Below are 27710 nucleotides of genomic sequence, written 5' to 3' on the forward strand. Positions count from 1 at the left end.
TAATTGTGGATTTGATATGGTATAAAAATGGAAATGCTTGGGTATTTCGAATGGAAAGATGAGCTCATAGGTTTCTTTTTGGGAAAACACAGACCTAAACGATATGTGACCCTTTTGATATCCCAAATATAAATTTTTTATCCATAAAACTATTTGAGGTTTTGAAAATAAGTTCATTTGTTGAATTTTGTGCAAAAAAATCAATGAAGTCAGCATTTGACAGTGAACTGAGATGTTATATGCATGTTTAAATCATAGTAATGTCTAAACAAGCAAAAAAATGGCAATTATGTAACTTAAACATTTGTTTTTATGTTTTTATATTACCTTTTTTTTAAACTTCTTATGTTCAGTATAGTTCACTGGAAGTGTTTAATATGACTTTTCAAATTCTTTTTAAGAATTAGAAAAAAGTAACCTATTTAAATATAATTCCTAATAATAGCTAACAGTTATTGTATACTTACTATGGGTTTTGTATAGCAGTAAATACTTCACATATATTATCCACTTTAATCATTACAACCTTAGAATTGGTTAATACTATTTCCAATCACAGATGAAGAATCAAATCTGAAGTTTAGAGAGGGTGAGTGATTTGTGTAAGGTCACATAGCTAGTAGGCAGCAATGTTAGGATTCATATCAGGCTGTCTGACTCCAGAGCTTGGGCTGTTATTCACTGCTTACTTGGTTTATTATTCTTACTTGTGTAAATTTCAATGAAAATAAGCTTCCCTTTCATTTTCGAAGATCTTTCTTTATGCCCTTTTCCTGATTGTTTTATGATATAAATAGCATTGACTATTTTCCCCTTATTTTAGTTAATAGTTGAAATACCAAGTGATTTGAAATTTTAAAGACCTTTTATGGTGAATAAACTACACGGGAAAGTATTTTTGGTAGCTTTTTATTTAAATTCATGACATAAATCCCACATTTTGTTTTCTTTTTGGAATCATTATTAGAATAGGTATATTTTAATGCTCTGAATTGGAAAACGCAGATCTAACCAATATAAATGAATAGATCTGACAGAGTTTAGGATATATTGGCCTAACACACCCAGATATCTTATTGAATACTTTTTAAGCAGGAAGTGGTATAAAAATATTCTCTTAACTTATATAGACATTTATATATTTGAAATTGAGAATAATTTTTTTCTGAATTTTCTAAAGGAAAAAGGCACTACATTATGAAAATATTAACATCAAGAAAGATCAACAGCAAAATCATTGCTCAAATCTCCCATGACTTTATGAAGTAATAATATTGCAGGAGGAAAAAAAGGTAAGTTGAAAAGTAACTGTTTCATCTACTTCCTAGATTTTAGGTCATTGAATCTTATTATCACACAGAGTACTCGTCTACTGTTCCTCGTAGGTAGTTGTCACTCTGAATTTTGTGGAAGGAACTGAGGAACTGTGTTTAAAATTTCCTTCAAGTTGATTGCTGTCTCTGCTTGAACACCTCTTGTGATAAAGAACTCAATACCCCTGAGGTTTCTTGTTTCAGTAGTGGACTACTCTGTTTCTTACAATTTCCTTCTTAAACTGACCTAACTTTAGCTGCTTGTTGTCTATTTATTCTCCCTTTTCCTATGACTTCTTTTAAATCTCCCTTTAAATCTTTTTTGGTAAGGATAAATGTTCTAAATATCTTTGACTATTCTCAGTATTTAGCTTCAGGATAACTTATTTTCCTTTGACGTTATCTAGGGATCTTCGTTAGTTTTTGAATCTTTCTCTCCTTAAAATATGATTTTGAGAACTAAGAATAATATTTTTGGTGAAGTCTGGTTAGTACATAGTAATACTTTTATCTTCATTGTTCTAGGTAGTGTATATTTATTAATATGAAAATCTAAATGCCATTAAATATATTTTGTAGCTATGTTTCAGTTTAATTATTTGGAACTTGTAGGCACAGAAACCTGGGATTTTTTTCCTCTAGTATATTTAAACTTAAAAACTTGAAGATTATAGGATAAACATTTCAAAATGGATCATTTAGAGTAAGGATAAATGACTCTCAGTTGAGAAATCAGTGAGTATTTCAATAAGAATTTTCTCTGTCTTCCCCTGAATGTTAAATCAGCAAGGAAAAATATTGCTTATAGAACTATTAGAAAAAGATACAATAACAGAGTAATACGATGCAATTGTTTTCATAGAATAACAATTATAAATCTCAAACAAGATAAAAAGTGTTAATTTAAATCATGAGAGGTACTGGTTTATGGTTTTCTTGTAATGTGTTTGTCTGGTTTTAGTATTAAGGTAATGCTGGCCTCATAAAATGAGTTAGGAAGTATTCCCTGTGCTTATATCTTCTGAAAGAGATTGTAGAGATTGGTATAATTTTTTCCCTTAAATGTGTGGTAGAATTCACCAGTGAATCCATCTGGGTCGGGTGCTTTTTGTTTTGGAAGGTTATGAGTTATTGACTTGATATCTTTAATAGGCAGAGGCCTATTCAGATCATCTATTTCTTCTCATGAGAATTTGGGAGATTGAGTCTATTAAGGAATTGGTCCTTTCATCTAGGTTATCAAATTTATGGGCATAGAATTGTTCATAGTATTCCCTTATTCTTTTAATGCATATGGGAACTGTAGTGATGTCCCCTCCTTCATTTCTTTTTTTTTTTTTTTGTGGTATGCGGGCCTCTGACTGCTGTGGCCTCTCCTGTTGCAGAGCACAGGCTCCGGACGCACAGGCTCAGTGGCCATGGCTCACGGGCCCAGCCGCTCCACGGCATGTGGAATCTTCCCGGACCGGGGCACGAACCCATATCCCCTGCACCGGCAGGCGGACTCTCAACCACTGCACCACCAGGGAAGCCCCCGCTCCTTCATTTCTGATATCAGTAATTTGTATCCTCTCTCTTCTTTCTTAGTTTGCCTGGCTAGAGGTTTATAAATTTTTTTTTGAATTTTATTTATTTTTTTATACAGCATGTTCTTATTAGTTATCCATTTTACACATATTTGTGTATACATGTCAATCCCAATCTCCCAGTTAATCACCCACCCCCTGCCTCTGCTTTCCCCCATTGGTGTCCATATGTTTGTTGTCTACATCTGTGTCTCAATTTCTGCCCTGCAAACCAGTTCATCTGTACCATTTTTCTAGGTTCCACATATATGCGTTAATATACAATATTTGTTTTTCTCTTTCTGACTTACTTCACTCTGTATGACAGTCTCTAGATTCACCCACGTCTCTACAGATGAACCAGTTTTGTTCCTTTTTATGGCTGAGTAATATTCCATTGTAAATAGGTGCCACATCTTCTTTATCTATTCGTCTGTTGATGGGCATTTAGATTGCATCCATGGTCTGACTATTGTAAATAGTGCTGCAATGAACATTGGGGTGCATGTGTCTTCTTGAATTACTGTTTTCTCTGGGTATATGCCCAGTAGTGGGATTGCTGGGTCATATGGTAATTCTATTTTTAGTTTCTTAACTAACTTCCATACTGTTCTCCATAGTGGCTGTATCAACTTACATTCCCACCAACAGTGGAAGAAGGTTACCTTTTCTCCACACTCTCTCCAGCACTTGTTGTTTGTAGACTTTCTGATGGTGCCCATTTTAAGTGGTGTGAGGTTATACCTCATTATAGTTTTGATTTGCATTTCTGTAATAATTAATGATGTTGAGCAGCTTTTCATGTGCTTCTTGGCCATCTCTATGTCTTCTATGGAGAAATGTCTATTTAGGTCTTCTGCCCATTTTTGGACTGGGTTGTTTCTGTTTTTAACATTGAGCTGTATATATATTTTGGATTAATCCTTTGTCCATTGATTTGCTTGCAAAAATTTTCTCCCATTCTAAGGGTTGTCTTTTCGTCTTGTTTGTAGTTTCTGTTGCTTTGCAAATGCTTTTGAGTTTCATTAGGTCCCGTTTATTTTTGTTTTTATTTCCATTACTCTAGGAGGTGGATCAAAAAAGATCTTGCTGTGATTTATGTCAAAGTGTGTTTTTGCCTATGTTTTCCTCTAAGAGTTTTATAATGTCTGGTCTTACATTTAGGTCTCTAATCCATTTTGAGTTTATTTTTGTTTATGGTGTTAGGGAGTGTTCTAATTTCATTCTTTTACATGTAGCTGTCCAGTTTTCCCAGCACCACTTATTGAAGAGAGTGTCTTTTCTCCATTTTATATCCTTGCCTCCTTTGTCATAGATTAGCTGACCATAGGTGCGTGGGTTTATCTCCGAGCTTTCTATCCTGTTCCATTGATCTATATTTCTCTTTTTGTGCCAGTACCACATTGTCTTGATTACTGTAGCTTTGTAGTATAGTTTGAAGTCAGGAAGTTTGATTCCTCCAGCTCCGTTTTTTCCCCTCAAGACTGCTTTGGCTATTCGGGGTCTTTTGTGTCTCCATACAAATTTTAAGATTTTTTTGTTCTAGTTCTGTAAAAAATGCCATTGGTAATTTGATAGGGATTGCATTGCATCTGTAGATTGCTTTGGGTAGTATAGTCATTTTCACAATATTGATTCTTCCAATCCAAGAACATGGTATATCTCTCCATCCGTTGGTATCATCTTTAATTTCTTTCTTCAGTGTCTTATAGTTTTATGCATACAGGTCTTTTGTCTCCTTTGGTAGGTTTATTCTTAGGTATTTTATTCTTTTTCTTGCAATGGCAAATGGGAGTGTTTCCTTAATTTCTTGTTCAGATTGTTCATCGTTAGTGTATAGGAATGCAAGAGATTTCTGTGCATGAATTTGGTATCCTGCAACTTTACCAAATTCATTGATTAGCTCTATTAGTTTTCTCGTGGCATCTTTAGGATTCTCTGTGTATGGTATCATGTCATCTGCAGACAGTGACAGTTTTACTTCTCCTTTTCCAATTTGTATTCCTTTAATTTCTTTTTCTTCTCTGATTGCTGTGGCTAGGACTTCCAAAACTATGTTGAATAATAGTGGTGAGAGTGGACATCCTTGTCTTGTTCCAGATCTTAGAGAAAATGCTTTCAGTTTTTCACCATTTTGAACGATGTTTGCTGTGGGTTTGTCATATATGGCCTTTATTATGTTGAGGTAGGTTCCCTCTATGCATACTTTCTGGAGAGTTTTTATCATAAGTGGGTGTTGAGTTTTGTCCAAAGTTTGTTCTGCATCTATTGAGATGATCATATGGTTTTTGTTCTTCAGTTTGTTAATATGGTGTATCACATTGATTGATTGGCGTATATTGTAGAATCCTTGCATCCCTGGAATAAATTGCACTTGATCATGGTGTATGACCCTTTTAATGTGTTGTTGGACTCTGTTTGCTAGTATTTTGTTGAGGATTTTTGCATCAATATTCATCAGTGATATTGGTCTGTAATTTTTTTGTAGTATCTTTGTCTGGTTTTGGTATAAGTGTGATGGTGGCCTCATAGAATGAGTTTGGGAGTGTACCTTTCTCTGCAATTTTTTGGAAGAGTTTGAGAAGGATGGGTGTTAGCTCTTCTCTAAATGTTTGATAGAATTCATCTGTGAGGCCATCTGGTCCTGGACTTTTGTTGGTTGGAAGATTTTTAATCACAGTTTCAATTTCATTACTTGTGATTGGTCTGTTCATATTTTCTGTTTCTTCCTAGTTCAGTCTTGGAAGGTTATACCTTTATAAGAATTTGTCCATTTCTTCCAGGTTGTCCATTTTATTGGCATAGAGTTGCTTGTAGTAGTCTCTTAGGATGCGTTGTATTTCTGCGGTGTCTGTTGTAACTTCTCCTTTATCATTTCTAATTTTATTGACTTGAGTCCTCTCCCTCTTTTTCTTGATGAGTCTGGCTAATGGTTTATCAATTTTGTTTATCTTCTCAAAGAACCAGCTTTTAGTTTTATTGATCTTTGCTATTGTTTTCTTTGTTTCTATTTCATTTATTTCTCCTCTGATCGTTATGATTTCTTTCCTTCTGCTAACTTTGGGTTTTGTTTGTTCTTCATTCTCTAGTTCCTTTAGGTGTAAGGTTAAATTGTTTGAGATTTTTCTTCTTTCTTGAAGCACGCTTGTATTGCTATAAGCTTCCCTCTTAGAACTGCTTTTGCTGTATCCCATAGGTTTTAGGTTGTCATGTTTTCATTGTCATTTGTCTCTAGGTATTTTTTGATTTCCTCTTTGATTTCTTCAGTGATCTCTTGGTTATTTAGTAACGTATTGTTTAGCCTCCATGTGTTTGTGTTTATTACGTTTTTTTCCCTGTAATTTCTAATCTCATAGTGTTGTGGTCAGAAAAGATACTTGATATGATTTCAATTTTCTTAAATTTACTGAGGCTTGATTTGTGACCCAAGATGTGATCTATCCTGGAAAATGTTCCATGCACACTTGAGAAGAAAGTGGAATTTGCTGTTTTTGGATAGAATGTTCTATAAATATCAATTAAATCTATCTAGTCTATTGTTTCATTTAAAGCGTGTGTTTCCTTATTAATTTTCTGTTGGGATGATCTGTCCGTTGTTGTAAGTGAGGTTTTAACGTCCCACACTATTATTGAGTTACTGTCGATATCCTCTTTTGTAACTGTTAGCAGTTGCCTTATGTACTGAGGTGCTCATATGTTGTTTGCATATATATTTCTAATTGTTATATCTTCTTCTTGGATTGATCTCATGATCGTTATATAGTGTCATTCCTTGTGTCTTGTAACATTCTTTATTTTAAAGTCTATTTTATCTGATTTGAGTGTTGGTACTCCAGCTTTCTTTTGAGTTCCATTTGCATGAGATATCTTTTTCCATCCCCTCTCTTTCAGTCTGTTTGTGTCCCTAGGTCTGAAGTGGGTCTCTTGTAGACAGCATATGTATGGGTCTTGTTTTTGTATCCACTCAGGAAGCCTGTGTCTTTTGGTTGGAGCATTTAATCCATTCACGTTTAAGGTAATTATCGATATGTATGTTCCTATTACCATTTTCTTAATGGTTTTGAGTGTTTTTGGAGGTCCTTTTCTTCTCTTGTGTTTCCCACTTAGAGAAGCTCCTTTAGCATTTGTTGTAAAGGTGGTTTGGTGGTGCTGAATTCTCTTAGCTTTTGCTTGTCTGTAAAGCTTTTGATTTCTCCATCAAATCTGAATGAGATCCTTGCTGGGTAGAGTAATCTTGGTTATAGGTTCTTCCCTTTCATCACTTTAAATATGTCCTGCCACTCCCTTCTGGCTTGTAGAGTTTCTGCTGAGAAATCAGCTGTTAACCTGATGGGAGTTCCCTTGTATGTTATTTTTCATTTTTCCCTTGCGTTTTCGATAATTTTTCTGTGTCTTTAATTTTTGTCAATTTGATTACTATGTGTGTCAGTGTGTTTCTCCTTGGGTATATCCTGTATTGGACTCTTTGCGCTTCCTGGACTTGGGTGGCTATTTCGTTTCCCATGTTAGGGAATTGTTTGAGTATAATCTCTTCAAATATTTTCTTGGGTCCTTTCTCTCTCTCTCTCCTCCTTCTGGGTCCCATATAATGCAAACGTTGCTGCGTTTAATGTTGTCCCAGAGGTCTCTTAGGCTGTCTTCATTTCTTTTCATTCTTTTTTCTTTATTCTGTTCCTCAGCAGTGCATTTCACCATTCTGTCTTCCAGGTCACTTATCCGTTCTTCTGCCTTAGTTATTCTGCTATTGATTGCTTCTAGTATATTTTTCATTTCAGTTATTGTATTGTTCATGTCTGTTTGTTTGTTCTTTAATTCTTCTAGGTCTTTGTTAAACATTTCTTGCATCTTCTCGATCTTTGCCTCCATTCTTTTTCCGAGGTCCTGGATCATCTTCACTATCGTTATTCTGAATTCTTTTTCTGGAAGGTTGCATATCTCCACTTCATTTAGTTGTTTTTCTTGGGTTTAACTTGTTCCTTCATCTGGTACATAGCCCTCTGCCTTTTCATCTTGTCAGTCTTTCTGTGAATGTGGTTTTTGTTCCACAGGCTGCAGGATTGTAGTTCTTCTTGCTTCTGCTGTCTGCCCTCTGGTGGATGAAGCTATCTAAGAGGCTTGTGCAAGTTTCCTGATGGGAGGGACTGGTGGTGGGTAGAGCTGGCTGTTGCTCTGGTGGGCAGAGCTCAGTAAAACTTTAATCCGTTTGACTGCTGATGGGTGGGGCTGGGTACCCTCCCTGTTGGTTGTTTGGCCTGAGGCAACCCAACACTGGAGCCTACCTGAGCTCTTTGGTGGGGCTAATGGCAGACTCTGGGAGGGCTCACGCCAAGGAGTACTTCCCAGAACTTCTGCTGCCAGTGTCCTTGTCCCCACGGTGAGCCACAGCCCCCCCCCCCACCTCTGCAGGAGGCCCTCCAACAATAGCATGTAGGCCTGGTTTAGTCTCCCCTGGGGTCACTGCTACTTCCCCTGGGTCCTGATGCGCACACTACTTTGTGTGTGCCCTCCAAGAGTGAAGTCTCTGTTTCCCCCAGTCCTTTTGAAGTCCTGCAGTCAATTCCCACTAGACTTCAAAGTCTGATTCTCTAGGAATTCCTCCTCCCATTGCCAGACCCCCAGGTTGGGAAGCCTGATGTGGGGCTCAGAACCTTCACTCCAGTGGGTGGACTTCTGTGGTATAAGTGTACTGCAGTCTGTGAGTCACCCCCCCAGCATTTATGGGATTTGATTTTACTGTGATTGCACCCCTCCTACCGTCTCATTGTGGTTTCTCCTTTGTCTTTGGATGTGGGTTGTGGTTTTTGGTGATTTCCAGTGTCTTCCTATTGATGATTGTCCAGCAGCTAGTTGTGATTCTAGTGTTCTCGCAAGAGGGAGCGAGAGCTGTCCTTCTACTCTGCCATCTTGGTTCAGGGCTGAATAACATTATTTCTTGTATATGGAATCTTTTTTGTAAAAAAATGTTTTTATCTTATGTTCCCAATTAAACCATTATTCTTAGAGGACAAGAATCTTTAATTCTACTTTTTTTTTCTTTTGTATTCCTGTAGTTAATAGAGTGAGGTACATAATGTTTAATAATCTTTTTTGAATGAATGATTACAGATCTGAAAAATGAGCCATTTTATTTTAAAATTTTAATTTAGAGAATGCTTAGGTTTTCCCTTTCATAATAGTGCCTTCGAAGGATAAGTTTTAAAGCAATAAAATAATTAGGCAAGTAAGTGCTCTAATGTCTTTGGATGTAAGCATTTTCTGATGGTACAACAAAATATATATAATAATATGAATATAATATGAATGATTGTGTTTTTTACTTATCATATCCTTGAAATCTATTTAATTCTGTTTTATACACAGTATTGTTTCAATATATCTTTTGAATGCATTTTGGCATTTTACTCTACTGCTAACTTATGTTAAGAAACACAACTATTAACTTTTATTCAAAGTGAATATTTTCCACAGGAATATGTCTTACCTTTGGCAATGAAAATTCTTGTTAGTATCCTCCTTAACATTAATGATGTCTTTAATATACAAAAACATTTAACTTATTTCTATTGAAGTTCTTTGATTTGGTAATAAACTTAGGAAGTTGCTGTAGTAGCTTCTGATCAGTCAGAAAAACTGAGTAAAATGTCAGTAGGTGGCGCCAGTACTTTGGTTCTTTATTGACAGAAAATCTTTATTCATTCATTTCCCATATTCATTAAAACAAATGGTTAAAAATCATGTGGTATGAAAATTCGCCTTGTAGTTATCCTGAGCAAACCTAAATTAGAAGTTTTAGTTCTTTGATACGTCTGCCACCTTGAAATAACTTGGAACTATATATTTCAAAATGTTATTTAAATTCTGGTTGCAAACTAAGTTATAGAGCTGTCATTTCTGTTCATTTGTCTGTATAAATTTATGAAAATTGTTAGAATTTCAGAAGTTATATTTTAAAGTTGTAATATATAAACTTGGTTTTCCTCTAGATTAGAATATACCAAAAAATAATGTACTCTTCTTAAGTAGGTATTAAGTAGATCTCTAGTAGAAAGTTGTAGTTTCAAAAACATGCTACAGAGATTAATAATAAGGACATAAGAGGCAGAAATAATATATAGCCTTTTGTGATTTTTTTTTTGAAGCCTGCCATTACATTATTATTAATGATTTTCTCTTATGGGTGGATTGTTCCAGTATTTCTGATGTGAAAATTTCACCTTTTCTCTTTTCATTGCTAGTCTTTAACATTTATTAAACTACCTGATTTGTGGGCATTATAACAGACACTTGGAATTTATTGCAGCTAGAAATATGTAGTGGTGACCTTGAAAGAGCTAAAATTTGAGGATAAAGACAGATTTAGGAAGACTTGCACACAATTAAATGTGTTTTTCTCCCCCAAACACAAATTAATTGTTTGAATTATGGTTACTGTATCCAGAGATCTGAGTGATCACTTTTCTTATTTTCTAGAAAAACTTTTCCAATTTTTTTTTTTTTTTGCGGTATGCGGGCCTCTCACTGTTGTGGTCTCTCCCGTTGCGGAGCACAGGCTCCGGATGCGCAGGCTCAGCGGCCATGGCTCACGGGCCCAGCTGCTCTGCGGAATGTGGGATCTTCCCAGACCGGGGCACGAACCCGTGTCCCCTGCATTGGCAGGCAGACTCTCATCCACTGTGCCACCAGGGAAGCCCAACTTTTCCAATTTTTAAATTATGGGTTTCAAAAATAAAAAGATAGATGTCAAGAAAGATTGGAGGAAAAGATTGAATCATTAAAATATAAATGGACAAAACTGTGTGAAAAAAGCTGTGAGGTTGGAGTTGGAAACATTAATGCTTAAACAGTGATTCAGTATCCTTTGGAAGAGCATCTGATATCTTCAAGTCTAATTGTATAATAGTTTGTATTATTATTAGTGAGTTTTATATATATTGAAGTCACACTCATTCATGGTAAAATTTTAAGAACTTTATAAAATAAACAAAGCATTCTTAGATTTATTCATAGTTTAGTGGTAAGGAGTTCACGCTTTGGAACCACACTGTAATTTTTTGCTCCATTACATACTAGTTGTGTGACCTTGGGCAAGTTACTTTACCATTCTAAGTCTATGTAGTTTTCCTTCTAAATCTCTAAATCTCTAAAATATGAATAATAATATATATAAAAATATAACAAAAATGTCATTGTGAGAATTCAATGAAATGTGATTATACACACACACACACACACACACAGACACTGCTTAACACAGTGTTTGACATTTGTTAACACTCAGTAAGTTATAGTTATTACTATTACTTTTTTTTAATTTTTATTCTTTTGGCTGTGTTGGGTCTTCTTTGCTATTCACGGGCTTTCTCTAGTTGTGGCGAGCAGGGGCTACTCTTCGTTGCAGTGCACGGGCTTCTCATTTGCGGTGGCTTCTCTTGTTGTGGAGCATGGGCTCTAGGTGCGCGGGCTTCAGTAGTTGCAGCACGTGGGCCCTAGAGTGTGCAGGCTTCTGTAGTTGTGGTGTGCGGGCTCTAGGGCATGCAGGCTTTAGTAGTTGTGGCACACAGGCTTAGCTGCTCCGTGGCATGTAGGATCTTCCTGGACCAGGGATCAAACCCGTGTCCCCTGCATTGGCAGGTGGATTCTTAACCACTGTGCCACCAGGGAAGTCCCCTATTACTTATTTAATGAGTATTGATTGAACACCTACTCCGTAGTGTGGATAGAAAGATGAGGAATAGTACAAACTTTTCTGAATCAAGGAATTCATACATTGACGGAAGATACAAATATATAAAGAATTATACAGTGATATCCAAATTAGGTACAGTGAGACTTCAGAAGAGAAAGCCATTGATTCTGCTTGGGGGATGACACAAGTCAGAAAAGAATCCCAAAATATGTTTGAGTTGTGTTTTGAAGGATGAGTAGGTATTTGTCAAATGGAGTAGAAATTATAGGCAAAGAGGATGTGCAAAGCCTTGAAGTTTTGAGAAAAGCAGTTTTTATTTTTATCTATAGGTGATGATGAGCTAGTAAATATTTTAAACAGATGATTCATGAACAGTTTTGTAATTTCAGAAAGATAGGACAGTAAGCTGTGAGTCAAATGGATGGGATATGGGGAAGGGGAGGGAGGGAGAAGTCATGAGGTGATGCATAGTGAGTCACATAGTGAATGGCTGTATTAAGATAGTGAAATGAGGGGGTAATATATACCTGGATGTTAGCATTGATTTTTATCTAGTGATTAATTTGATATGGGAGGATGAGTGGCAAGGAAGTTGAGGATGACTTCTAGATTTCTCACTTAGAATACTGTGTGAATGGTGTTGTAGAGAGTTAGAGAAAATACAGAAAGCATACCACTCTGTGTGTGTGTGTGTGTGTGTATGTATGCGTGCGTTAGAGAAAATACAGAAAGCATACCACACTCTGTGTGTGTATATGTGTGCATGCGTGCACACGTGTATGCACGAGTGTGGGAATCACATTAGTTTACACATTTATTTGTTATATAGGTAGAAGTGTTTTGAAGGTAGTCAGAAAGTTGAGAAAAATCTGGACTGGAGATTTAGGAATTAGTCATTGGGTTATAATCCACAAAGGGTGAGGATTGAACCAGGGAGATTGACAGCATTTAATGGATAAATGGGGGAAGGGGGAATCTAAGAAAGGAACAAGGAGGATTAAAAATGGTAGGAACAGAATAGGGAAGAGTGACCTCACAGGAGCCAGAGGTTGATTGTATTTTAAGAAAGTAGTTGCCACCTGTGTTATATATTTTGGGTAGGTTAATAATGATAAGAACTGAAAATGGTCCACTGAACTTTGCTGAATTTTGAGATCAGTGGTTACTTTAGCAAATCGGTTCTGGTGGACTGGACTGGTTGAAGATAGCAAGGTGGTGGTGGATTGAAGAATGGATGGATGGTAAAGAACAGGATCCTGTGAATATAGACTGTTTGCTCTTTCAGGGAGTGTGCCTCAAATGAAAGGCAGAGAGCTAAGCTTTTACTGATTTTTTTTTTTCTTAAAGGAGAGACATTGTAATTATCTGCATGTGTTATTTACCTTTTGCTAATTTAGGATTATTGCCAAGATAAAAGCTAGGTTAATGATTTTAAATGACCTGATGATAATTAGGTTATTAATATTTTAACTCAAGAAGCATTTATTGAAGCGAGTATTGTGTGCTTAGCATTACGCTAGTTGCCTTAGGACTTCAGAAGTTGGAAAAAAAAAGCCTGGGTTTTATTTGCTTCCTAACTGGAGACACAAATCATGTAGAGGAAACAATTAGAGAAAATACATGGTATTCCCTCTAACATTTGCTGAATGAATGAGTGAATGATATAAATCTGTGAAGGTTAAAAATAGAGTGTATGTGAAATACAGGGATATACTGAGTGATATGGGTCTTAATATTTCTTATCATGACATGCAAAGCTGTTATAATCTGACCCTTAACTACTTCTCCAACTGCACACATCACAGTTTTTCTATATGCATCTTGGACTTTAGTTGTATCAAACTACCTTTAGATTCTTGAATTTACCATTCTTCACCCTTATCCCCTACCCCTCTCCCTCTGCATAAACTGTTCTTTCTCCTGGGTTGCTCCCTTTCTCTTCATATGGCTGACTCCCATTCCTTCTGTGAGATTCAACTCTTAGTTATTTAAGCATACCTCAATCATGGCATTTATCATACTATAATTGTCTGCCAAACTATGCCATTCTTGAGGGATTATGTGTTACTGAATTTAAATCCCTAACACATGGTAGATTAAAAGAATTATAGAATGAAGGAATAAAATTATATTAAGTTAGCTTTTAAAGGAAATATTAGAGAACAGATTGATGGAGAGTAGTGAATGAGGACATTTTGAGTAGAAGACATGTGTGTGTAGCTGACAGACTAATGTGACTACTCTAAGTGAGGTTGTTTTAGTGAGTACTGAGAGAAAGCTGAAGATGGAAATAATGGAGGACTTTTAATGCAAGCTGGAAATATCCAGATTCCACATAAACTGTAACAGTCATTCTTAAACATGATGATGTGGAAAAGTTTTTCAGGTTGTTTATTCTAATAGTTGTTTATTTTACAGAACTCCCTTGTTCAAATCTAATCCATTCCTGAAAACATGTTGGACAGCAAATATTTGGGTAGCTGGAAGCTGTGTTCTGTTATTTCAAGTGACAAAAAATAATACAACCAGCCCATGCAAAATCCTACATCAATTTTCCAAAACACTCTTAAACAGCTGTATAACAATCACACAAGGATTTCAGCAGGGTATTTAAAACATCAGTTACCTAATTAAGAAAAAAACAACATTTATTGAGCTCATTAGTATGTTCTTATGTAACAGACAATAATACTGTTCTATGTCAGATATTTTTAATTTGAAAAAAACATATTCTGTAATGTAAATAAACAGTGAAATAGCTGCTATAGATACTAAAAGTCTCCAAATTGTCTGGTTTGATTTTATCCTCAGCCACCTGGCAGAAGCAAAATCTGGGACCAATGAAGTGCTAAGCCTGGGGAGCAGGGGAGGGGTGGAGGGGAGTGGGAAGATGAAGAGTGCAGTAATACACAGTACTCTAAAAAAAAAAAAAAAAGAGTAGTGATCTCATCAGGATAACAGCTGAGACAAGACTGCAGACCACTCTGTACGTTCTGCCCAGATTTGTGCAGGGCAGTGAGAGGAGGCCCGCATACCGCAAAAAAAAAATAATAATAATAAAAAATAAAATACAATAAAAAATGAAGTGAAATACATTATTTTTGTTGTGAACTTAGAGGTTTTTTAATTTGCTAAATCTTGTTATTCTCTCTTTTTTTTTTTTTTTTCGGTATGTGGGCCTCTTACTGTTGTGGCCTCACCTGTTGCGGAGCACAGGCTCCGGACCCGCAGGCTCAGCAGCCGTGGCTCACGGGCCCAGCCGCTCCGCGGCATGTGGGATCTTCCCGGACCGGGTCACGAACCCGTGTCCCCTGCATCGGCAGGCGGACTCTCAACCACTGCGCCACCAGGGAAGCCCCCAGCAGGTTGTTTTAAATCTCTATACAGAAAATGAAATTTATAGCAATATAGTTTGTAAACTATAGATACTCCTTCAAACTTAATTTAAACAATTACTTTAAATAATATTTCTTATAGTTTTATTTATACATAAAATGTGTATTTTTAAAAGTTGTATGTTTTCACTTTTTGATTGTATATATTCACCTTTTATATGTACCAATTTTTCTAAGAACCAATTTATGGCTGCATTAGATTTTCTTTAAGATTTTAGGTACAATGTAATACAGATTTATTCTGAAAAACAACTTCATAAATTATGTTTCTTGAGTCTTACCCATAGCATCTTTCGGAAAGTAAAATGACCATCTGTATACATTTTTTATGGGCATATAAATATTTCATGAATTTGTCTCTATAAGTGAACATTCTTTTTGGAATCTGGAGTGAAATCATGATTTTATTTCAAAGCAGGTATTGAAAATATATCTTAAAAAGTAACATTTTAGACAGATTGATATCAATGATAACATATATAAATGTACCTAAAGAATTTTATGATAAAAGAAAATATCACCTTTTGTGTTTCATATATATAGTGTTGCTGTATCACCATATAGAGCTGATATCTGTGAGTCAGTGAGTAGAGGAATTTAGGAGGAATTAATTTCTCAAAAGTGCTAGCAGCAAGGTTATTTTAAAAGAATGAGTCTAATAAATAATTGTAATTTTTCTAAGAATTGGTAAAGACAAGTAGTAAAGAATGAGTTTGTAAGAGAAAGTGAGAGCAGTGTCCCGGTAAGACTGATGAGTACGTGAAATACTCATCTCTGCTTTTCAAAATAAACATTTTAGGTCATCAATCAGTTAAGAGTGGCAGGTAGTGACCATTAGGTGGATTCATTAACACCCTGCAGCCTGCTTGTACAGGGTGACCCACATCTGTCTTCATTAGAAGTTTTCTGGTTGCCAGTAGTGAACAGATGGGTCATTATTGCCAACACTGCCCTCTGGGCCTACCTGGAGGACATGCAAAGTCATCCTATATAGGACACATCTATATTTACCTACTAGGGTGTGAGCAAAATATTTTGAGTAATGATGATATATTAAGATACTTTTAACCAATAGCCTGCCCATGTGGATTCATATTTGTGAACAGTTTATGCAAAATTATTATTTTGGAGGAGAGGGAAATTCCTTAAATGTATATTTAAAATATAACTATTCTGAACCTCTGTGAAAGCTAGGATACAATTGAATTGTAACTTAGACATAAGTTGATAAATTTTTATTCAGATTATTTGAATTTAATAGTATATTGAAAGACTTTAGTAGAAACATAGTATGTAATAGACGTGGTTATTACTGATGATGCTTTTACATCATAAATACAACATATTTCAAGATTTCCTTCCATTTATATAGTAGAGTTCAAATAAGATTATACCTTATAACATATGATACTAAATTCCAAATTTAAGATAGTAAAATCTTAGAGACATATATTTGATCCATCTAACTGGTTTAAATAAAAGGAAAATCATGCCTATAGTCTTGAAGTATGCAAATTTAGTATTGAATTATATCTGAGACTGTCTGTTTTTTTCAGTGGCAGCAAAAACTTTTGTAAGGGTAGATTAATTACATTAGTTGTAATATCCTGGGTGTAGATGATGGGAAGATATTGACTGTGCACATTTATCTTTGCACTTCTTCTTTTTTTAATTTACTGAGATGCCTTTGTTCATTAATGTTCACGGTCACCACAAATGCAGGCTATGAGTATAAACTTAAAACACTGAATTAGGAAAACTTTTATGAAATGGTTACTTTTCCCATAACACTGTAAAGTAATATTTTAAATTTAGTGCTCTGAATTTAGGAATCTGGAGGCTGGGGTCCTGGGGAATTGGAAGACTTAGCAATTCTAGGAATTATTTTTTTCCTTAAATCTGATAGGCTGGCTAGTGATGAATTTGGTTTCTTTCATGTAAGTTTTTAAGAGAAAAATATTATGAGGGCTCCTAAATGATAATTATGATGATAATAATAGTAGTAATTGTGGGCTAGCTTTCCCTTTATAATATTCTTAGAAGATATTCTTTGCCTAATAAGCCAAATAAGGGTATACTACAAACACAATGCCCCACTTTTTGTTAAAAAGTAAATGTTTTCTTCATGTTTGATAGTTTGTTCATTTTTGCAGTGATCAACTTGCTTTACAATTAGGGAGAGGAAAAACGTAGATTTTTCAGGATCACATTTGAGATGACATTCAAGCTCTGTGGCTGAGATAAAATTTATTTTATTTCAGGAAAACTACCCTTATATTAAGTTTTAAGTTTTCAAAGGAGCAAAGAGAATAAAAGAATTAAGACTATGTTGTGGCGACTTGCACAATGTCTTTTTTCTGCCATTATGATTCTCACTAAAATAGTTAAAAGTTACAGAAGGTCATTAGAATAAGATGACAAAGTTTAGTCCTGTGTATTAGTTTCCTAGGGCTGCTATAACAAAATACTATAGGCTTGGTGGCTTAAACAGCAGAAACTTGTTTTCTCACAATTCTGGAGGCTGAAGTCCAAGATTAAGGTGTTGGCATGTTTAGTTTCTTCTGAGAACTCTATTCCTGGCTTACAGTTGTTTATCTTCTTGCTCTTTCTTTATATGGTCTTTCTTTATGTACCTGCATCCCTGGTATCTCTTCTTCTTATAAGGACACAAGTCCTATTGGATCAGGGCCCCACCCTTACCCTTAATGACCTCATTTAACCTTAGTTGCCTCTTTAAAGGCCCTACGTAAATATAGTCACACCAGGGGAGGGGGTTAGGGCTTCAACATATGAATTTGGGGGGTGCACAATTCAGTCCATATCATCCTGGGAGAGTGGGAATATTTAATATGAGTGAATTTTGCTTTGTGTTTTATTTTTATTATATTTTATTGGTACATTTAGACATTTAGGATTTATCAATACAACTTGTAAAATTAATTTTTTACTACACTTGACCCTTCAGCAACCCAGGGGTTGCGGTGCTGACCCTCCCTACAGTTGAAAATCTGTGTATAACTTCTACTTGGGTCTCTGTATACATAGTTCCTCTGTATCCACTGTTGGCATTTGTGGATTCAGCCAACCTCGGATCATGTAATACTGTAGTATTTACTATTGAAAAAAGTCTGTGTATAAGTGGACCCTTGCAGTTCAAGCCTGTGGTGTTCAAGGGTCAACTGTATTTTCACTTATGTGATATTTTAAAAAGTAGTTCTATAGATGTAGCAACACTTTTTGTTCGATCATTTTCTCTCTTAATTTATCATTTAGGTTGTAGGTCACTGGTTCTCAAACTTTTTGGCCTCAGGACCTCTTTATACTCTTAAAATGATTGAGAACCCTAAAGAACTTTTATTTATGTGGGCTGTATCTACTGACACTTGAAACACTAGAAATTGAAACTGAGAAACATTTAAAATACAAGAATATATGTGCTTATGAGAAAGCAAGAGCCAAGTAGACAAATAGGCATATAAAATCTTAGTATTTTCTAGAGACTGAACGTGTCTCCCCAAAATTCGTACTTTGAAACCTAATCCCCAATGTGATGGCATTTGGCTGGAGGCAACTGCAGCTCACCTTGGAGACATAGACACTGGCAGCAGCCATTTTGGGGAGCTCATTCTACTGCGTCGACACTGGTGCTGGCAGTGGCCATTGTATAATCCTCCCTCTAGCTTATTAGCCTCAGGACCCAGCCCTGAGTCTGACTCCCGCCTAACAGCCTGTAGGCACCGTGCTGGGATGCTTCAGGCCAAGCACCTAACTCGACAGGGACACAGCCCCACCAACCAGCAGACAGGCTGCCTTGAGACGCATTAAGCCTACAGCCACCCCTGGACACAGCCCTGCCCACGAGATGGCCCAGGACTGGGCCCCACTCATCAGTGACCTGCTCTAGCCTTGGGACCAGCCTTACCATCAGTGGGTGGGCACTGGCCCCAGGACAACCACAGTCCCACAGTTTGCCGTGGCAGGGCCCAGCCCACGCCCCAGTAGGCCAATACCAGTCCTGGGAATAGCTGGTCCCTGGCCCTGCCCACCAGAAAGCCAACACAACCTTTAAGACATCCCCAAACCCTGTAGCCAGCTGTGGCAGGAATCAGCCCCACCCACCAGCAGTTCTGACACCAGCTCTGAGACCCCTGGACCCTGCAGCCAGATCCCATGGCCCAGCTCTGCCTGCCATTGGGCTGGAACTAGCCCCAGGACTGAGTTTCTGCCACCAGTGGGTGGGCACCAGTCTTGGGATCTCCTGGACCCTGCCCACCAGTGAGCCAGCACTAGCCCCGGGGCCACCTGGGGTTCCACAGCCAGCTGCCTCATGACCTGGCCCTGCCAACCAGTGGCTGGCACAAGGCATGGCCTGACAACCCAACTGTACTGGGGGTCAGCCATACATACCAGATCACCCACAGTAGTCAGTCTGCCATAACAGAAGGATCCAAACAGTCCACATAAGGTCCCATACAGAATTAACCCAAAGAAGACCAAACCAAGACACACTGTAATTAAAATGGCAAAAATTAAAGATAAATTGTTGTCCATTTTATTGGCATATAGTTGCTCTTAGTAACCTCTTATGATCCTTTGTATTTCTGTGATGTCAATTGTAACTTCTCCTTTTTCATTTCTGATTTTATTGATTTGGGTTCTCTCTCTTTTTTTCTTGATATGAGTCTGGCCAAAGTTTTGTCAATTTTAACTTTTCAAAGAGCCGGCTCTTAGTTTCATTGATCTTTTCTCTTGTATTTTTAAGTCTCTGTTTCATTTATTTCTGCTCTGATCTTTATGATTTTTTTTCTTTCTACTAACTTTGGGTTTTGTTTTCTGTTCTTTTTCTAGTTACTTTAGGTGTAAGTTTAAGTTATTTGTGATTTTTCTTGTTTCCTAGGTAAGCTTGTGTCACTATAAACTTCCTTCTTAGAACAGCTTTTGCTGCATCCCATGGATTTTGGATTATTGGTTTTTTGTTTTCATTTGTCTCCAGGTATTTTTTATTTCCTTTTGATTTCTTCAATGATCCAGTGATTGTTTAGTAGCATATTGTTTAGCCTCCATGTGTTTGTGTTTTTTGCAGTTTTTTCTTGTAGTTGATTTCTAGTCTTACAGGGTTGTGGTTGGAAAAGATGCTTGATATGATTTCAGTTTTCTTAAATTTACAGAGACTTGTTTTACTAGCCTAGCATGTGATCTATCCTGGAAAATGTTACATGTGCACTTGAAAAAATGTGTATTCTGCAGCTTTCAAATGGAACGCTCTATAAATGTCAATTAAATCCATTTGGTCTAATGTGCCATTTAAGGCCAATGTTTCCTTATTGATTTTCTGTCTGAATGATCTGTCTGTTGATGTAAGTGGGGTGTTAAAGTCCCCTGCTATTATTGTGTTACTGTCAATTTCTCCCTTTATGTCTGTTAATATTTGCTTTATGTATTCAGGTACTCCTATATTTGGTGCATATATATTTACAATTGTTATATTTTCTTCTTGGATTGATCCCTTGATCATTATGTAGTGTTCTTCTTTGTCTCTTGTAACCGTCTTTGTTTTAAAGTCTATTTTGTGTAATAAAAGTATTGCTCTCCTGGCTTTCTTTTGATTTCCATTTGCATGGAATACCTTTTTCTATTCGCTGCCTTTCAGTCTGCATGTATCTTTAGGTCTGAAGTGTGTCTCTCGTGAGCAGAATATATATGGGTCTTGTTTTTGTATTCATCCAGCTACTCTATGTCTTTTGGTTGGAGCATTTAGTCCATTTACATTTAAAAATTATTGACGTGTATGTTATTATCATTTTGTTCATTGTTTTTATAGTTCTTTTTTGTTCCTTTCTTTTGCTCTCTTTTCTTGTGATATGATGACCATCTTTAGTGTTATATTTGGATTCTTTTCTCTTTTTTTTGTGTGGATCTAATATAGATTTTTGGTTTGTGGCTGCCAAGAGGTTTATATATAGGAATCTATCTATCTACCGATTGTTTTAAGTTGCTGATCTATTAACTTCAAACACATTGTAACACTCCATCATTTGTACTCTCCTCCCCTCATGATTACTGTTTCTGAATCATATTTTACATCTATATTTTTTGTGTATCCTATATCTGCTTGTTGTGGATATAGATGGTTTTACTACTTTTGTCTTTTAAACTTCCTACTTGCTTTGAACGTGGTTGATTTACTACCTTTACTGTATATTTGCCTTTACCGATGAGCTTTTTCATTTTGTATTTTTCATGTTTCTAGTTGTGCCCTTTTTTAGCATTTCTTCTAAAGCTGGTTTGGTGGTGCTGAACTCTTTTAGTTTTTGCTTGTCTGTGAAACTTTTGATCTCTCCAATAAATGTGAATGAGAGCCTTACTGGGTAGAGTATTTTTGTTTGTAGAAGTTTCCCTTTTATCACTTTAAATATATGATGCCACTCCCTTCTGGCCTGCAGAATTTCTGCTGAAAAGTCAGCTTATAGCCTTACGGGAGTTCACTTGTATGTAACTTGTTGCTTTTCCATGGCTACTTTTAATATTCTCTCTTTATCTTTAATTTTTGCCATTTTAATTACAGTGAGTCTTGGTGTGGTCTTCTTCAGGTTGATCCTGTTTGAGACTCTGTGCTTCCTGGACTTAGATGCCTATTTCCTTTACCACATTAGGGAAGGTTTCAGCTATTATGTCTTCCAATATATTCTCTGCCCCCTTTTCTACCTCTTCTCCTTCTGGGACCCCTATATGAGAATATTAGTATACTTGATGTTGTCCCAGAGGTCTCTTAAACTGCCCTCATTTCTTTTCATTCTTTTTTCTGCTTAACATCAGTGATTTCCACCACTCTGTCTTCTAGCTCGCTGATATGTCCCTCTGTATCATTTAGTCTACTGTTGATGCCTTCTTGTATTTTTCATTTCAGTTACTATATTCTTCATCTCTGTTTGTTTGTTCTTTATATTTTCTAACTTTTTGTTAAAAACTTCTAGCGTCTTGCACTGTGCATCCATTCTTCTTCCGAGTTCTTTGACCAATTTTATGATGGCTACCTTGAGCTCTTTCTTGGTTAGATTTGCTATTTTCACTTCACTTAATTCTTCTTCTGGGGTTTTATCTCCTTTCTTTGTTTGGAACATGTTCCTCTGTGCCTCGTTTTGCCTAACATGCTGTTTTTTACTTCTGCGTATCTGGTAGGTTGGTTATATTTCCTGACTTTGGAAAAGTGACCTTTTGTAGGGGATGTCCTATGCGTCCCAGCAGCATACTCCCCTCTGGTCACCAGAGCTATATGCTCTATGGGTGCCCCCTATGTGGCCTGTGTGGGTCCTTCTGTTGTGGTGAGCTGGCTACTGTGGGTGATTTGATATGCATGGCTGGCCCCGGTCCAGTTGGTTGCCAGGCTGTGCTTGTGCAGAGCCTACCAACTGCTGGTTGGCAGGGCTGGGTCATGAGGCAGCTGGCTGTGGAGCCCCAGGTGGCCTCATAGCTAGATCAGGCTCACTGGTGGGTGGGGCTGGGTTCAACTAGTCCCAGGTCAGGATCTGGCCTGCTGGTGGGTGGGCTGGGTCTGCAGGCAGCAGGGCTGTGGTTGTCCTGGGGCTGGTGTCCTCCAACTAGTGGGTAAGGCTGGTTCTGAGGCTAGAGCAGGCTCAGTGGTGGGTGGTTCCAGGGATTCTGGGGCTGGTGCTTGCCCACTGATTGGTATAACTTGTCCCTGGGGTCTCTACCTGTGGGGTCCTGGGGGTCCTTGGTCTAGTGCTTGTACACTAATGAGTGGTGCCAGGTCCTGGGCCCTCTCGTGGGCAGGGCTGTGACCAGGGTTGGCTGTGGGCTCAGTGAGTCTTAAGACTGGCTGCCTGTCTGCTGGTTGGTGGGGCTTTCGCTGCCCAGTTAGTTGCTTGGCCTGAGGCATCCCAGTACTGGTGCTTACAGACTGTTGGGCGGGAATGGGGTTGGGTTCTGAGGCTAATAAGCTAGAGGGAGGATTATACAATGGCGTTTGCCAGTACCAGTGTCCACGTGGTAGAATGAGCTACCCACAATGGCTGCCACCAGTGTCTGTGTCCCCAAGGTGAGCTGCAGTTCCCTCCAGCCTCTCTATGAGGCTCTCCAAGATTAGCTGGTAGGTCTAACCCAGGCTCCTTTCAGTGCTTTTTCCGTGGGTCCTGGAGCATGTGAGATTTTGTGTGTGCCCTTTAAGAGTGGAGTCTCTGTTTCCCCCAGCCATCCACTGGCCTTCAGAGCCAAATGTTCTGGGGGCTCATCTTCCCAGTGCAGGAATTCCAGGCTGTGGAGCCTAATGTCGGGCTCAGATCCTTAACTTCTTGGGGAGAACTTCTTTCATTGTAATTATTCTCCAGTTTATGGGTCCATGACCAGGGGCATGGGACTTGACTATATCAAGACTCCACTCCTCCTACTGGTCTGGTCTTTTTCATTGATAATTGTTCTATAAATAGTTGTGATTTTGGTGTGCCCCTGAGAGTACGTTTCCTCAGGGTCTTTCTACTCTGCCATTTAGCTAAGTTCCTACAACAGTCTTTTGAGGAAATTATTGTTATAGAAATTTTGCAAATGAGATCACTTGAGATAAAGAGATAAAATAGCTTGTCCAACATCATAGGACTAGTAAATGGCGGAACTAGTGTCAAGTTGATCAAGAAGTTTCTGAGTAGTAGTGCGGTGACAGTTGTTAGGTTGACTTGCTACTCTTCCATAGATTCAGCCTCTAAAGGAGACAGTAAATAAATGGATTTAGGCAGTTAATACTTACAGCAATATTAACATCTTGGCTCTCATCCCTGATCCCGTATCCTCAGAGAGCAACTTGAATGAGGCCAGGCCTTGCCTGTACACACAGTGGGGGTGCATTATCCCCCAGATGTCAGGACAGAAACCCTGACATGTAGACTCTGATCTTATATGAGGCCTGTTGGCAAACCTTCCCATCTTTACCTTCAGAGAAGGAGAGATTATCTTCATTAACGTGGAGTGTAGCAATTTTACTGCAGAAAGGAGGAAATGGGAATTCTTTTTCTTTATTACTCTTGAATGCATGTAGGGGAGGGAGGGATCTCTATGTTTGCTGTCTGGGAAAATAAATAAATTTGCTCAGGAAGTCACTGTTTTCATCTTTCCAGGGCCATCTGCTTACACCAGTCTTCTTGAAAAGATAGTCCTGGAATAAATTGACTGTTAATTGTCTAGTAGTGTGGAAATGAGATAGATTCATGGAGACTTGTGTTCCAACAGCTAGAACTTCATCTCTTTTCTGATAAGCAGCAAATATTTTGTAGTTACTAAATTTCATGTGTTGTTTTTGTTTTTTGTTTTTTTTCATTATGAGAGACCCTTAGAACTTATTGCTCTTACTTTTGGCATTTGTCTGTGAACTTTTTGCTTTGATATCCTATCCCACAGCAAATCAGAAGAACTGATTAGGAGCACAGTGACTACAGCAAGTCATCATGACATATAGGAAGAAGGCAAAACTTTATGAACAACATACACAAAAATTGTAATACCTCCCTAGAGCTATTTACTGTGTCAGAAGAGTTACATACCAGTTACTTCTGAGACACTTACTACTCAATAGCTAAAAATACTCAAATTTTAAAAGTTCAGTTATTTAAAAATACTTTTCAACTATCTGGAAATTTATCTATGTAGAACACTAAATTCTCCTTGGATGAAAAATAAAGTATTTCAGTGCAAGTGTTTCAAAAAAAATGGTGATCGATATACTTACATAGATGACCAATTGTGGTAGAATGAACAAACATTCATATCTTTGCACATATACTTTTAATATTTAAAAAATGATTGGTTTCTACTCATTCAGAAACGCAATAGCATGTAGAGGTTGTCACTGTTCTTATACACCCACACACAACTTTTGGAACTCATTGTTTGAGTCTGGATCCAGAAAAACCCTTACACATATTTAGGGGAAGAAATGTATAACATTCTTCTCTTGACTTTAGATCATTTCAATATTACCATGAAATCAAGAGCCATTCAGATTAATGACCATTTTCAAATACTTGTGCTTCATTTCATAATTTATTCAACATATATTTAATAAGCTTCTGCTGTATGCTAGGTATATGCTAGGTACTCTACTAACCTCTGGAAATACCATGGTGAACAAGTATGTACAGTGTCTTTCCTCAGGGATTTTATAGTCAGCTTAGCCAAAAAAAAAAAAAAAAAAAAAAGCATCAGAGGGAGGAGAGATAATCAGGATTTGGAGAGTTTAAATAGAGGAATGTGACCTAGTCATGGAGATCAGGAAAGGAAGGCTCACCTTTAGAAGTGAGGTTTGAGGTGAGATCTGAAGGAGAACATAAGTTAGAGGAAGAGGTAAGGGACATACATTCTAGGCAGAGAGAATATCAAAGGCCCTGTGGTGGCAAGGGGCAGAGGATGTTAAAGGAGCACAGCCTGGATATTCCTTATACATATGCATAAGGAAATATACAAAAGGTTACGAATTATTGATACTTTGTAAAATGAGCATCTTATTGTGGAATTAAGATTAAATTGAGATGACCTAGGTGTTTTATAGAATACATCAGGAAAATATCAGAGAAGTGAAAAATTTTTAAACTATTTTTGTTTTCTTCTAACTTGAATAATAAATGGCACATAGAATTTTGGATGTTGATAGAAAAAATATAGGCTTAGGAACAGAAGGATTCTTTTTCATAATACCCAAAAAGCATAATATTAGCAAGGCTTCAACCCCAAAACCCCAATAAAACATAATATTAGCAAGGCTTCAACCCCAAAAACTAAGTTGAAAGGTATAGGTTTATCAGGAAACCCCTTTTGTTTCAGAACTTGTTGTTGAAAAGCTTTCAGAAATATATCAGCCCTATCCCTCATTTCTTTTAACTTTATACCTAAGTAATATAGTACAGATAGAGATTATATGGATATGGGTACTTTGAAGTGATAAAATAATATGTTGAATGTATTTTATAACTTGCTGTTGCTCTCCTTTCCTGCTCTAAAATCTTCCTGAAGCAGCAGAATCTTTTTGATATTTTTGGCTGAAAGACAATGAAAATATTGACTTACAGGCTCTCTGGTTTCCAGGTGTATAATAAGCAGTACGATTCAAAAGCTTAAATCATTTAATTATTTATTTTTTAACAGCTAAATTACTATGTTGGCTCATTGGATTGAAATTTTCTTTGTAACTGAATATTATGAGAGTTATGTCAGTAATATAAATTGGAAAGTTTATTTCAGGTCACAGTGATTTTTTTTTTTTAGTGTTTATTATGGAATTCAGAAAGCACTTGTCTGAGACACAGTTCGAGATTGCCTTCTGAAAAAAGCTCACCTTTCTCTATGTGATAACCAAATAAGCAATTTTAATTTTCTATTTTATAAGTGTTTTTATATGAGGAGAATGTTTGGCTCAGTGAGCTAGATTGATTGTTGAGATTCCTAAAAAGGAGAGAGGAGAGAAGGAAACATTTCCTCAATGTTTTGGTGTAATTTATGGGTCTGTGTTTGAATTTTGAGCCTTTTGACATCCATAAATACTACACTCAAAAAAAGAATGAAATTTCTTCATGTTTCTGAATACATATTATACATTTAATGAAAGGGACCATAACTGATATTGTCAGAAAAAATAAGCTTGTAAATAAATAAAGCAGTCACTTATACAGTTACAGGTGGAGAAACTGAATTAGGCAATTTGAGTACGTGTTACTGACTTAATAGTGAAGGTGATTTATGGATAACATCTTCCTGACCCATGAATGGTAACGTTAATAATTGGTCTAGTAGAAAGGGGATATATTTGCTGCCATTTCTGATGTCTTTTATCAGTATTCCTACAGATGAAGATATATTTTCTTGCTAGATTTGGGTAAGTGAATGTGACAAAAGCACTTTTCCAAATGGAACAAATATTAAAGTGTGGCTTTCTCTTTAAATTTTGACAAATAACTTCTGTATTAAAACATACTGTATATCCATACACAATTTGCCTTTTGTGAGAATCAGGTTGGATCACATTTTTCACTAAATGTGTAATTAAAAAAATTGTTAGTCACTAAATTCATTTAAATATTAAGATAGGTAATATATTTGATTATATTATTAATGATATATTTTTGGTATATGAAGCAAACTTCCTTCAGCTTTGATATATGTATGAAATACAATATATATATATATATACTCAAATACATATGGTTTTGCTTCCCAGTAGCTAAAGACTCTGAGGCATCAAATCATTGAGTTATATTTAAGTCATAGCATAATCCAGTAGAAAACATTAAATAAAATGAAAGATATACCAACCTCTCTTTACTTATGAAACACACTATGATACAGTACTTTACTGAACTGCAGATAGATATCCAAACTAAAACATGGATACATATATTTGCAAATTTACTCATTCTGATAAAGTTGCAGTTATAAAAACATAAAGCTTAAATATACAGTGTAATAGTATACGTCAGTGTCATAACTAATAGTGGTCTTCTTAGTGCATCTGTATTTAAACTCTATTGCCTTGTGATTAAGTAGCAGAAATAGCCTAGATATTGGGGCAGTTATTTAGGCAAAGTAGCTCTGTGTTGTTTAAATGAAAGATTGGTGGTGAGCGAGTCTCTGACTTATCTGTATTGTTGGAGTTATTGAAGTATGCGTTTGTTTACTTTGCATACTCCTTAAGGGTATATACTTTTCTTGGTAGGTATATCAGGTGACAGTAAAGAGAACTCAATCTGTTTTAAAT

The 27710-nt window shown here is 36.7% G+C and overlaps 1 protein-coding gene across 1 annotated transcript in view; it reads left to right on the plus strand.

Annotated features, from left to right (window-relative positions):
• Nucleotides 1-27710, plus strand: part of STPG2 (sperm tail PG-rich repeat containing 2) — a 529587-nt gene that overhangs the window by 28732 nt on the left and 473145 nt on the right. The window contains 1 exon segment of the mRNA XM_089911325.1: nt 1181-1292. Coding sequence (XP_089767451.1) covers nt 1181-1292 — 112 coding nt within the window.

This window comes from Delphinapterus leucas, chromosome 5 (assembly GCF_059928025.1).
Source record: "Delphinapterus leucas isolate spDelLeu-1000000601 "Yukka" chromosome 5, BTC_Dleu_Yukka2, whole genome shotgun sequence".
NCBI classification, from domain to species: Eukaryota; Metazoa; Chordata; class Mammalia; order Artiodactyla; family Monodontidae; genus Delphinapterus; species Delphinapterus leucas.